Raw genomic sequence first — 14,377 nt, 5'->3', positions numbered from 1 at the left:
CCATAACCCAGGAGGAGGCAGTTAAGGACCTGTTAAGCCACCTGGACACCCACAAGTCTATGGAGCCTGACGGGATCCACCCGAGAGTGCTGAGAGAGCTGGCAAAGGAGCTTGCCAAGCCACTCTCCATCATCTATCAGCAGTCCTGCTTAACAGGGGAGGTCCCAGACAGCTGGAGGCTTGCCAGTGTGACACCCGTCTACAAGAAAGGCCGGAAGGAGGATCCTGGGAACTACAGGCCTGTCAGCCTGACCTCCGTGCCGGGGAAGACCATGGAGCGGTTCATCTTGAGAGTGCTCACAGGGCATGTGCAGGACAACCAAGGGATCAGGCCCAGCCAGCATGGGTTCATGAAAGGCAGGTCCTGCTTGACCAACCTGATCTCCTTCTATGACCAGGTGACCCACCCGGTGGATGAGGGAAAGGCTGTGGATGTTGTCTACCTGGACTTTAGTAAAGCCTTTGACAGCGTCTCCCACAGCATTCTCCTGGAGAAACTGGCGGCTCGTGGCTTAGACAGGTTTACTCTTCACTGGGTGAGGAACTGGCTGGGTGGCCGAGCCCAGAGAGTTGTGGTGAATGGCGTTAAATCCGGCTGGTGGCCAGTCACAAGCGGTGTTCCCCAGGGCTCGGTTCTGGGGCCAGTCTTGTTCGGTATCTTTATAGATGATCTGGATGAGGGAATCGAGTGCTCCCTCAGTAAGTTTGCAGATGACACCAAGTTGGGTGGGAGTGTTGATCTGCTGGAGGGTAGGAGGGCTCTGCAGAGGGATCTGGACAGGCTGGATCGATGGGCGGAGGCCAACTGTATGAGGTTTAATAAGGCCAAGTGCAAGGTCCTGCACTTCAGCCACAACAACCCCATGCAACGCCACAGGCTTGGGGAGGAGTGGCTGGAGAGCTGCCCGGCGGAAAGGGACCTGGGGGTGCTGGTTGACAGCCGGCTGAACATGAGCCGGCAGTGTGCCCAGGTAGCCAAGAAGGCCAACAGCGTCCTGGCCAGTATCAGCAATAGTGTGGCCAGCAGGAGCAGGGAAGCGATCATGCCCCTGTACTCAGCACTGGTGAGGCCGCACTTTGAATCCTGTGTTCAGTTTTGGGCCCCTCGCTACAAGAAGGATGCTGAGGTGCTGGAGCGTGTCCAGAGAAGGGCAAAGAAGCTGGTGAGGGGTCTGGAGCACAAGTCTTATGAGGAGCGGCTGAGGGAACTGGGGTGGTTCAGTCTGGAGAAGAGGAGGCTGAGGGGAGACCTTATTGCTCTCTACAACTACCTGAAAGGGGGTTGTGGTGAGGTGGGTGTTGGCCTCTTCTCCCAAGTAACTAGTGATAGAACAAGAGGAAATGGCCTCAAGTTGTGCCAGGGGAGGTTTAGACTGAGTATTGGGGAAAATTTCTTTACTGAGAGAGTGGTCAGGCATTGGCACAGGCTGCCCAGGGAGGTGGTGGAGTCACCATCCCTGGAAGCGTTCAGAAAACATGTAGACGTGGCACTTCACGACATGGTTTAGTGGACATGGTGGTGTTGGGTTGATGGTTGGACTTGATCTTAAAGGTCTTTTCAACCATAATATTTCTGTGATTCTGTGAAAAAATGCTGTTGAAATCTTGACTGCATTCCCCCCCCCCCGATGAAGTTATTTCTTATAATTTAGGCAATAACCCTGGAGGCAAGCAATGCAATTCATCCATCAGTGCTGGTGGGGAAGTATATCTCTTTCTGGAGGCATCTGACAGTAGTTGATTTTATGATGCAAAAATGAAGGTTATCCAGGTGATTTTTTTTTTTTTTCTTGTTTTCCCTATAAAAGCAGTTCATTATGCACTAGTACCTGTTGGAAGAAGCAGACCCTATTCACCGTCTGGAGTCAACGCACGGCAGTAAGCGTGACTCCGCTGACTCCAGCATTTCTGTGTAGAAAAGGTTGAGTGCTGAGGGAAGCCGAAGGAACGGCCGGCCGAGTGCCGACTGCAGGCGGGACAGCTACACTGTGTGTTACATCCTTGAACGTTTCCTGCTGGATCTGAAATATTTTCCTGCTCGTGCAAGAGTCATAGGAAGGCGGCTACTCTTCTTTCATAAAAATGCATGTATTTTGCTAGATTTGCCCAAATGTTCAATGACTTGCAGGAACAAGTCCATTTCCTAAGTGAGAAGGGAGAAGTCCCTCTCCTCCCTCCCAATGAGCGGCCCGTCCCCTTCTTTCCAACTTTTGTGACTCCAGATTGAATGTTTTAAATTCTATACACAACGATGCGGCAATTTCGCAGTGTTGGTATAGTTAAAATTTACCATCTCTCCTGATGAAATGTTAGGTTAAATGAAATTATTTGTATGATTATAGTACATATGCAGAAATTAAATGCTTCTACACAGGGCTTTAATGTTATTCTGGATTTAAAAAAAAAAAAAACACAACAAAAAAAAACCCAAAAACTGTAGCCTAGCTGGCTTCTCTATAAATTTTGGGGGAAAAAAATTAAAACCCAACAACGCAACTTCTCCGCTAGGTGAAAGCCTCTGTGGGACCGTTCTGGCCGTGCAGAATTTCTTCCTGTAACTGAGACGCAGGTTTTACTCGCGGGGACCGGAGCAAGCCCGTGAAGCCTCGCACGCTGCGAGGTTTTGCGGCGCGGCGGGGCGCCGGCCCTGCAGCAGCCGGGGCCGTGCCCGGCTCCCACGCGGCAGCGCCGAGCTTCTCCAGCCCGCCCGCAGCCCTGCCGGCTCCTCCGCCACTCGCCCCGCAGGGCTATAAAGGGTCTCGTCACTTTATTTCTTTTTTCTGTTCACATTTAATACCACGGACGCAGCTGAGGTTTGACACACGTGAGGCCGGGGCTGTGATCAGTTCGCTTACACAGACGCTCGCATCTTCGCCGTCTTTTCAAGATTCCCGAATTTCTGAGTTTCCCTGAGTTACACGACACGTGCCATCCGATCGGTTCGTCAGTCGACGACGAGCGCGAGGACGAAATGAGTAACGAGGCGGTTAGAGACGAGAGGGGCGAGGGTCCCAGAGCGCTGCTGCTCGTCCGTCCCTTCGTTTACGGGTTTGCCTACGTCAAACCTGCGCTGGCTGCGGGCGCGGGGAGCCGGACCGGCTCCGGTGCCGCACTGAGGAGCAGCAGTCAGCCTCCTGGCCCTAGCAAAGCCCTGGATGATATAAACCCCACAATATATACAGAAATAAACCCCACAAATATATACAGAAAAGGCCAGATTCTCTTTTGGGTAATACCTGAGCAGCACCGTCAGCTAAAGGTGTAACAGGCGGAAAGTGGCCCACCAGCGCGAACGGGAGTCTGAAGGCAGCAGGACTTCAGAACTACCAGACAGTTCGTTGCGGAGAATCAGTCGTGGACCAGCGGGTAATAAATACTAGAACAAAATAAACAGAAAGCTGCTACTGCACATGCATGCCCCGAAGCTCTCTTAGCTGGACTGCAAAATCTACGTGTTGGTGTGACAGTAGATGCAATATAAGACAACTTTATCAGCATAAAGGATGGAAAGTTTTCTGGTTTGCTTTTAGTGGCACAGTTCAGTTATAAAAATCAATTGAATTTAAGATTTTTATGGATCAGATATGAGCACGTGTCTGCCTGTGTGTTTTAACACAGATTTTTCTATTACTTTGTCAGGTCACGTTGGTTAAAAAATGTTCTTCATTTAATACCGCAGCCAACTAGTACCACTGCACACCGGGCTCCACGGGGGATGTGGTACTGGTCACCGGCTGATACACTGTGAACAGAAACCAGTGGTGGTTTACAGGCAGGAGACCTGTAAATGGCAAACTTTGGGGGTACGGTGGTGCGCAGCCACAGACTCCTTACAAATACCGCAACAGATAAATGCTCCCAAGTTCAAACGCATGGAGTCGTTCACAGTCAAGCTGAATGGAACAAGTACAGATGATTTAGCTAGGGGAAAAAAAAAAACCACAAACAAAAAATATGACTTTGGTGGGAGATCGCATTCCATATTTTTATAGCATCACTGCAGTCCTGAAGTCAGCACTGTCCTTGTCCCACTGACATATATTTAAAAAAAATATTTCAGTACAGTTATGTCCTAAGCTACTTCTGTGAAGGCATTTTTTAAATTTCCTTTCTCCTCAGACATGACATGAAGGTCCTTTATTTTTAGCATGTTTACAAATTATCCATTTTATTTCTCCTTTTCTTTTTTAAGAAATCATTTTCCTCATTCAGAGGAAAATGTTAATTTAAAAAATGAAGATTATGAAACGTGTATCAAATTCCATGTTTACTACTCCAAAAAGGCAATTCAATTTTCTCTCTCTAGGGTCTGGTTATATGCTAGCAAAATTTTTAGAAAAACTAAAGTTAACTCTGGAAAAATTCGGCTCCAATTAGCTGCCACTGAAGTCACACAAACTCTCAAGTGAACTGGGCTGCGTTTGCCTGTTAAGAGTGGTAAAGCCTAGCTCTCCTGCTAAAGTCAGCGCTAAAAAATCACATGGGCAAAAAAGCAGCAGAAAAACAATACTTCAGGGTTGCCAGATTCTGTGGCCATGTCTCTCCTTTTATAGTCTCAAAGTTTAGTGGTGGTTTTTGTTTGGGTTTGGTTTTTTTTAATCTTTGACTGCCTACTTTACATCTTCCAGCAAATCCAGATGATGACAAGAGCACAGCTTTAAGGGCTCGACGTGTATTTCTCGCCCTCTTTCTCTTTCGTTATGGCTTTCTGGGAAACGCGGGTCAGGGATGCTCTGGCGCGGGACACCACGTGTCATGTGATAACGCTGGGTTCTGTCCACACGCGCGAACTCTCTTGCTTTGTGCTGGAGAGTCTTTTCCTTGGGGGGGGGTTGAGTCCGAACAGCCGGCAAGCGGCCACTCGGTACTTCTTCGACATGATGTTGTAGAGGATGGGGTTGATGGCTGCGCTAAGGTAGAAGAGGACAAAGGACACCAAGTTGCAGTACTGGCTGATCACTGCTATCTCCAAGGATCCAGCTTCAAAGGATTTGGAAAATAAATATCGTCCTACGTGAAAAGGCAACCAGCAGAGTATGAAAGCAAATACCACCACAACTGAAATAAAAACAGCAGAAGAAATTGTGTTAAGTACGAGTATTAAAAGGCGAGTCATTAAGGTGAAATATCATTCCATTTCTTTAACAAATTAGTCTCAGAGTGTGACAATGCATCCCGTAGGTTTTTGCTTTTGTGTCTCTCAAATACGTCCTGTGACAGTATAAATTAGCAATACTTAATACATATTGTTCATGCCTAAACAGGCTGCCTGCATGCTGCTCAACTAATCTAAGGTAGCATAATTCTGAACTATAAACTTATGTTTTCGTAAATAGAGAATTAAAGAGTCAGAATGGTGACAAAAAAAAGCGTATAACACAGCCTGTCATCTGCAGTGTTTAACAAAAGCAAATTATATGTAATGTGATGATAGACTTAGCACTGTGGTTTATAATGAAGAACGTAATCACTGGGGAAGCAAAATCATTTAAGGCAAAAGCCTAAAAATAAAACAAACCACCAGAATTTGGACTTGTAGAGCACATATGCCAAGGTAAGAAGAGGAGAGCGGTGCAGCCCTCCAGGTTGTCCATTTTTTGGAACAGGAGTTACTTCAAGAAGAGTAAATCTAAATATATAATATATAACTGTGTAAATATAGTTACATAGTATATCTGTAATATTACACTATCACTCTGGTTGCGTTTATATGTAAATATATGTAGAGTAACAGAAATATGTGTATTTGAACACTGGCCCATTTGAATTTACATCCTAGAGCAAGGGAAACTACTTCTGTTCTGTTCCTGCGTGCTATTCACCTTTTTTATTTTTCATATTGCTTTGAGTGTATCTATTAATACACCAGAAAGAAAACATGAGCAAGCTTTTTTGACCTTCTTCAGCATTTTTTCCCAGTTAACCTGTTCTCTCTTGTTAGCAATCCTGCTTGCTCATGTCAAGTCACAGCAGATATAAAATTCAAAGAGCTAAGAGGGATGATTATGGGCATCTTTCCCCAAAACCGTTCTGAACAAGCATTCCCAAGTTTGAACGGGTACTTATGCAGGCCTTGTGGTGGACTGTATAGCACAGAGCTGTGGTTCAGAGTATGCTTTCCAGCTCTGCATCTTCTTGAGCCAACCATTTCCATTTTTTCCACAGTATCTTCACCTACAAAGTTCAGATATGTTTCCCTTGCTCACAGGTGTGCTCTGGCGTTTAATTCATATAATGAATATTACCATGATGGTCATTACAAACAGAATTTTAAGGGCAGTAAATATTTTCACAGGTGGGTATGCATGTCCCTAGTCAGGCTTTTGACAGTTTGATCTTCACGCATGCAGAATTACCCCGTTCCTATCGAAATCAGTGCATGAGAGCTCCTTTGCAAGTCAGGCTGTAAATTTAGATGTTTAATTATGGACCTTGAAGTATAACCTTTCTCTACAATTTAAAAGAAGTGTTAATGCTAATCCCATTTACTTTATGTTCCATGACTTGCTAAATCTTAGAAAGTGCCTTCTAAATTTCAAGCAGAGCATTAAAACCAATGAGAGCAGATTGCATTGAGCATCTGCTGGTTCTGAGCCCTTACGAACTTCTTTTCTTTCTATCTTTCCACCAGACATCAGATTGTTATCATTTAGAGAGTATTGGCTCTCCGTCAGAGGACAGTCTTGCCACTGTCTTGCTGTTCTCAGACCTTGTAAAAGAAAAAAAAAAAAGGTGTCTGAAATATTGTCATGCTTGCAGCAATACCTCAGGGCAGAAATAAACTGTAAAGAATTTTGAAATAGTAACAGTTAAGTATACATAAATATAAACATGGTAGTAATATATGCTAGCAATTTACTTATTGTAAACAGAGATTCATAATCCTAAAACTCTAGAAGTGTAAATGATGAATTACTTCCAAGGTCACGCTTACCAGACTGAAGTAATTCTATTGATCATAAAACGTAGCTGAAAGGGCACAACGAATGCCACGGATTTTATTATTCTTCCTGCCGTTGCATAGTAATAACGCAGGACATGAACAAAAAAGATCAGTTAGGCTCCCATTTAATAATTAAGGTACTTAGGACACGCTGCCACCTCTTCGTCTAGCTCATTAGCCCATCACTTCAACCTAGCTGAAATGAGCACAGCCAGAGCTGCTGCCCACGAAACCACCTCATGCAAAGCGTCTCATCCCCACCGAAATCCATGGGATGACTTGCACTGCGGAGGACTTTTTGCTTGAATAAAAGTACGCAGCAGCAGCAGCAGGATTCTGCAGTTTCCAGGCACTAAACTGCTGAACAACTTTTTCATTTTGTGCCTCAAACTCCCACCACATGCACTGACTTAGTATGTTTAAAATTTCTGTTTCCATGTGCCAACAGTAACTGTTGTTTAAACCATTCAGCAATGTAAATATATGAAGTTATGAATGACGGTGTCTGTCATCTCGATCCTGTTTTCTTAAAGTCAGTGAGAATTTACAGGATCACAGACCTCAAAGGAGACACAGTGCTCCCTGTTCAGCACATCCTGGTGTTTTGCTAATACAAAAACACAGATTAATTTTCATAAGCTTACACAGCCATGCTAGTAAATAACCCTAATTTGCTAAAACCTTGATGCTCTTTTCATATGAAACTAAGTGCACATCACAGCCTGCTTGCTTAGTCTGTAGCTCAACTTTGTGGTTTAAGAAGGGTTTAGTTTTGTTTAAAAATCAGATAAACTATCCTTCTGTAAATAACATCGGTATCCACAGCCAAAGAGCAAAAATGTTCGAAAATCTCCAGGGGACTAGCTGATTGTAACACCAGCGTTAGTCCTTGTCAGTGAGTGGTAGTAACAGTTGTTGAACTGTTTGAGAGCCCCCAGCTCAAACCAGTTAGAAATAAATCTAAGGAAGGAGGAGAGTTACCCTATGAATAACTTGAGGTGTAGCCCTTTGTATGAAACATTTTCAATAAATGCTTTCCTTCGGAAGCAACTATAGTGAACGACCAGAGCACTCCCAGCCTTTCTCACACACACACACGCATGCAAGCACGCACATCCTTTGGAAAAACAGAGCTAGAAGAGTCGTACCTAACATTTTCACAGTTTGCTTGTTGTTCTTATCCCTGATGACAGCATTTGGACCGATGTTCTTCCTCTTTCTCCTCCAGAGCTTCCTCCCGATGAGGCTGTACAGCACAGTCAGACAAAACACGGGCAGGAAAAAGAAGATGCTGGAGGTCCAGACCATGATGGTGAGGAGCCCCGAGCGGATGGCGTACTCCGTGGCTCGGCACTCATTGGTGCTCAGGGGGTTCGTGCCATTCTCGTGCTCGACCCCCACCAAGACGAAGATGGGTCCGGCGCTAATGAAGGAGACGGCCCAGAGGAAGAGGATGACCAGCTTGACCTTCCCCTTGGTGATGATGACTTTAGCTCGGAGAGGGAAACAGATGGCGACGTACCGCTCCACGCTGAGGGCGGTGATGTTGAGGATGGTGGAATAGGTGCAGCTCTCGCTGACGAACTGGAAGAGCTTGCAGAGGAGGTCCCCGAAGTTCCAGGGCCGGTACTGCCAGAGGCGGAAGAGGTCCAGGGGCATGCAGAGGAAGATGAGGAGGTCGGAGAAGGCCATGCTGGACAGGTAAAAGTTGGTGGTGGTCCTCATGTCCCGGAACCGCGACACCACCAGCATGGTCATGAGGTTGCCGACGATCCCGATGACGAAGAGGAGGACGCAGGCAACGGTGATGCCGGTGAGCACGGGCGCGGGGAAGAGGTGCAGCGGGGGCTCGGCGCCCGTCCGGTTCTCCGCGCCGCGGCCGCCCGCGCTCCCCTCCCGCATCCTGCCGCCGCGGGCTGCGCATCACCGCCCGGCGCGCCCGCGGAGCCGCCCGCGCGGCCCGGCCCGGTCCCTGCCTCCGCGCCGCTGCGCGCCCTCCGCCGCGCTGCTCGGGCAGGTGCGGGAGGCGGGGAGGAGGGAAGAGCGGCCCCGCTCCGCCTCTCTCCGGGGGCTGCTGCCCCCCCCCGGGCCCGGGGAGGGGGGGCTGGCTCTCGTCGGCGCGTCAGAGGAGACGTGGGCGCACTGGCTCCGCGGGCGCGGAGCGACCCCGGGGCTCGGGCAGCGCAGGGCGCAGAACTATTTCAGCCCCGCGGCGCAGACCCGCGCGGCTGCGAGGTGCGGGCCCGCAGCCCCTCTTAAACTTTCCTCCCGAGTGCCCCGGCGCTTCTCACCTGCGGGCAGCGCGGGCGAGCGCTCCTGCCCGCCCCGCTCCTGCCCGCGCTGGGCTGCCCGCCCGGTGCGCCGCGCCGGTGCGGTTCCCGCCGGTGCGGTTCCCGCCGGTGCGGTTCCGCCGGTCGCCGTTGCAAAGGGCGGTTGCGCGCGGTTTTCCCAGCAGCCGGGACTCCCTCCCGCCGGCAGTCGCAGTGCTCTGCCCCCGGGCACGGCGTTGCGGGGACAGGCAGTCCCGCAGCGCGGCGGGAGACGTGGCGGCGGGCGTAGAAATACGGGGACGGCCGCGATTCCTGCCGCCTCGTTTGGCACCTTTGCTCTGCCCTTGGGCCTTGGCAGGAGCCCGGAAAGGCTCCGGTTCGGTGCGGCTGCCGTCCTCGCCCTCTTCTGTGGGATCTACCCCCAATGACAATTCGATTCAGCGTGTTTCTGCTGCTCTTTGCAGACAAACGCGTTATAACCCCGTGTTTCAGACTCCTAAAGGACGTGTTGTCCCCGAGAAGTAAGATGGAAGCGGCACGAGGTGAGATCGGGGACAGTAAAGTGACCCCCAGCACACCTGTAAGGGGTGAATCCCCCCTCCTTTCCAGCGCGTCCCCACAAAGTGTCAGAGGACATGCTAGGGCACAGTCCTTTTCTGCCCCTATCCTTCTGTCCAGAGGGGCTGCACCCCTCCCCTTGTACCCCATCTCTCAGGGCATCCACTTGTTGGTATCAAGCCTCGTGCAGCTGCGAAACAGCTTCATGCTCTTTTTCCAGGGTGCACTCGCATACGTGTGCGCACCCGCAGCAGCATTGCTATTTCGTAGCTGCAGAGCTTTATTTAAGGATAGAGCACAGGCGTGGTGCGACGCAAGGCTGTGATACTCTGCCTGTCCCTCTCCCTGTGCCTGTTTTCAGCTGAGCGCCTTCTGTAGTCATGCAAGCATTAGCCCTTGTGCCTTGCCTCTATCCTAATTTGGGTGGTACATTTTTGCAGTTTCATTGGAATCTGTATTCATCATTCCTGCTCTTCAATCCTGAGACAGTTTTGCAGCAAGTTACTCAACGGTTGCTAAATTTTAATGGCGATGGCTACATATTAATTGCAGTTAAAAAGATGAAAGAGTCTAACCTGCTTCTCACTTTGTTTGTCCTGATGCCTATATAATTGTTTTATATGTTTCTGAAGAAAAATCATGTGCTGTAGGCCACCAATGTACAGTTATTTCATATTAGAATGAGATGTCTAACAGTGTCCAATCTAGTTGAAATGGCATTGCATTATATTATGGAGGAGCTGGTAACATCCTCTGTATTTAGGCTGCCAAATACTTTGTATTGTTATAGTATAAAGAATTATTTCACTCTTTTTCCCCTGATAAGTTCTCAGACCAGGCATTAGGTGCAGGATGCTGATATTTGGCAGAGAAAATGGCCTGAAGCTACAAATGTGACTTTTCTGTGTGGAGAGGATCCTTCATTCCCAGGAAATTCTTCCAGTTTTTGCTGAGCTGTGTCTTGTAAAAAATGACCATTTCCCTTTCCCCAGGGAGACAAAAGCTTTCTTTTTTTTTTTTCAGGGGGGAAAAAAAAAATATTCCTTATTAAAATAGTACTTGAATTGAGCTGCTTGTAGCACAATCAAGTAGCCAAAAGCGAGGTAGCATCAAGTTTATATGCTCTGGACAGCTTGAGCTTGTAGTGCAACGAATTAGCACTGAATTCATTGGGAGTTGACCGATGAGCCACTTGGATCAGAAACAGCAGTTATGCTTTGAATCCAGCAACACTGAGCCCCTTCTTCTTTAAAGGGTATCATGGGTCAAGGGCTTCTCCGGCTGCTTTTCCTTCATGGGGTCAGGGCCAGAAGACCAATCAGCTGAGAGAGAAGAAAAGCAGCTCCGGTTTTCTGATTCTTTCTGATTTTTTGGGCAGTTGCAGGCCAAATTTTGATGGGATACAAAGAACTGACATCCCACAGACATTGCACAGTAATCAATTCCTGCCTCTGCTTTGCATATGCTGAAGGACAGTGGTGATTGATAGAAGACACAAGGGCTGCGAGGGAAGATGGCTTTTAGGCTCCACAAAGTTATCTACTTGCCCTCAGCTGCAAGAACAGTACTTTTATGTTGCCTTAACAATGGCGGAAAAGGTTGAAGTCACTGATGTTATTGGGATGCAAGAAATGGAGAGAAAGAGGCACAAGCGAAGCACTTTTCATTCATAGTTTATCCACTAACTGGATGTATGAACAAAACAGATATTAAAAAAAAAAATTTAAAACAGCACACTATAACGGACATTACCTTTCATGGAACTCTCAACAATTCTGGTGCTTCTCTTCAGTAGCTTTAAAGCTGTGTGGAGCACTGGAGGCAAGCTAGGAGAGAGTTTCTATTTATAGAGTTTTGAAATCTCTCTCCTGTGTTCCATTCTTTCCATTTTCTTCTCATCCAATAAAGTTTTAATTCTTGTTTCTATCATCGTTTGTTGTAATAGAAATATCTGAAGGCTTTGAATATAGAATGATTATGGTTTTATTGTGGAGAAACTGGGTAAGGCACAAATCTTCCATTTTAAAATTATGAACCTCCAACAATTCACAGAAAAGCAAATGCAGTTTTTTTCATTATATCCAGGGGCAGGAGATGTTTTGACTTTTATTATAAATGTATTTTAAGAACAGAAGGTAGGATCTGGTGTATGCTTTCAACGGTTACTGTTTAGCAACTATCATCAGTGAGTAGCATCGATGAAATAGCCGTAATCCAACTTAATGACGTAAAATCCAGAATGTGCTCAAATGACTTTACAGTTGTTTGTACAGCAGTAAACATCTGCAAGCAGGCTTCAAGACAGTGCTAGTTTATTAATCAGGAAAGCCGTGCTCTAAAGCCACTAATTCAGAGGCATCCATTCTAGACTTAGCTTTTCACCACTTTTTTCAGCTCCTTGTGCCGCCAGGTCGCACCCTGGGCATTAACGTCACTCTTCGTTAGCCTTGTTCACCAACTGGAGAGAGAACACGGTTCATCAGTCACACGTATGTTTACTGTGGGTTAAAAGTACAGAGTGTTTCTTAAATAATTTCTAGCATGAGAGTAGTAGGAGATGTATCCTGCGTTTTTTTAATATCATCGGACATTCTTTCTAAAGAAGATCTGCAGGTTTTGACTCAAAGCTGCCCTGGCTTTGGATGGAGACTTACATGTGCTTATTTATATCCATTAGGATTTGAGTTCTGCTAGTGCCAGAACATACAGGATGGGATTGTGTTGTTAATTATTCCCCGTCATACTTTCTTGTTGGTACTTCTATCTCATCTTAAATGGGGAATGATAACTTGGCTCAATGCACCAGCAAATCTGCAGCTAATCTGCTTTGTCTTCACCCAGTAGTTACATAGGCTAAATGCCCACGACTCAATACAAATTGAGACTAATATGAGCTGAAGAATACACAATCACACAAAATCAGAAGTATCTTGAGGAGGAATTTGTGCCTTGGCTTCTATTGTGTTTAAATTGCTGGTTTCTGAAAGGCAGTTTGAACAACTTTGGATTCTCTAATGTTTGCTAATGCTGTGACTGTTAAATACACGATGTGTTCAGTGCAAAAGCATTACGTTCATCAAAGACAAGGAGTGTGATTTATATCAACGCGGGTAGAACAGCCCATAAAATGGGAAGCTGCTTAAACCAACAGGCTTCTGCCAGAAGCTGCAGCCCCATCGCACTGGCCACAAGCGGTTTGACAGCATTTCTGTCGTGACCCGGTGTCCCAACTCGATGTCACCTCTAAAGCTTTCAGAAGAAATTAATGGAAATGTCTATGTAGGTTCAGATTATGAATGTCTCAAGGGGAAAAAGCATGGTATTACAATGCAGCAGTGATGTGGTGGTCAGGCAGTTAACTGTGGTACACCGGTAATCAGAGGAAGATTAATAGTTTTCAACATGTGACATAGCATGCGATTTCAGTTTGTTAATACAGAGAAAAATTTTGTATGATTCTGATGAAAATTGCTATACAAGTCCTTGTAACTACATGAAAAAAAACCACCAGCCTGTGAAAATTGGATCAGAACCCCTGATCTCCTAATCCATCTTCCATTTCTGCTACTGAATGGCACGAGGTGCCTTGGAGGGATGAACGAGATCTCGTCTCGGTGTGCTTATTTATGTTATATTGATCATTACATTCTGTCTTTCCTTAGACCCTAATATTTAGATGTAATCTGCAAACTAAAATTATGAATCTCAAAATGTCAGTGTCTGAATTGGCCTTTTTAACTGTTTGCGTGGAGTACAACAAATGCATCCCTGATCCTGCTTGGGCCGTGAATACTGCTGCAACACAAACAATAATAATTACATTTATTAAGGCAAAGAGAGGCAAAAAATAGAAGTCCGTTTCCATGAAGAAAGGAAAGGCACAATGAAAGCCAGTTAGCTGGCATGTCCTCTTTCCCATGGAAACACCACAAAAGAGAGACCCTCTGCTAAAAGCAGTCTCTAGGAAAGGAGTAATTTCTTTTTGAAACCTGCGGGCACCCCTGCAACCTGGGGCTGCGGTGGCGGGGGCTGCTCCTGCCCGGTGATGGCATACCGGTCCCAGTGGGGCTCGGCGTGGGTGGGGAGAGCCGCACACACAGACCTACGCGTCTGGGTGCCGAGGCTTGAGGGGTGCCCATCTATTCCAAAGAAAGCCGAAAACAAACGCGGGGCGAAATGCGTTTAGATTATGATTCCTTCAGGCAGGCAAGCGTCCTTTTACAATCAGGTAGGTGCGCGGTGCGTAGAACAGCGACGCGAGGGTCTGCCAGAGCCCGGTACGGTGGGCATACAGTAATACTGGGAACCGCTAAGAGAAGGCAATGTCGAAAGCAGACACACAGAGGTGAAACAGCCCTTGGGGGTGGCTAAGGTGGGGGCAACGTTCCTGGGGGTTTGTCCCCCAAGAGCAACCGGCGTCCCTGCCGCCGCACGTCGCTGCTGCTCCAGCCGTAGCCCTTCTCTGCACACGCAGGACAAAACCACCCCCTCTCCCATCTCGGGGCTGGGCGCCAGGTTAGGTGATGCCTTCCTGTCTTGTTGAGTTTCCGGGGTTCCCTTGGGTTTCCACCCCCTTTTTTGGTGGGGCAAAGTTTGGAAGCGGAGC

General features: G+C 47.2%; 1 protein-coding gene across 1 annotated transcript; it reads right to left on the bottom strand.

Moving 5' to 3' along the window:
• Window positions 1–4,753: 4,753 nt before the first annotated feature.
• Window positions 4,754–8,845, bottom strand: GHSR (growth hormone secretagogue receptor; the record flags this gene model as incomplete). Its single annotated transcript, XM_082003336.1, has 2 exons — window positions 4,754–5,058; window positions 8,092–8,845. 2 exons carry the CDS (start codon window positions 8,843–8,845, stop codon window positions 4,754–4,756), a joined length of 1,059 nt encoding a protein of 352 aa, XP_081859462.1.
• Between the last annotated feature and the right edge of the window lie 5,532 nt (window positions 8,846–14,377).

The sequence above is a fragment of the Phaethon aethereus genome (genome assembly GCF_964289735.1).
Source record: "Phaethon aethereus genome assembly, chromosome: 9".
Classification (NCBI taxonomy): Eukaryota; Metazoa; Chordata; class Aves; order Phaethontiformes; family Phaethontidae; genus Phaethon; species Phaethon aethereus.
The sequence above is the reverse complement of the archived record's forward strand: the minus strand, read 5'-3'. Positions and strand labels throughout refer to the sequence as shown.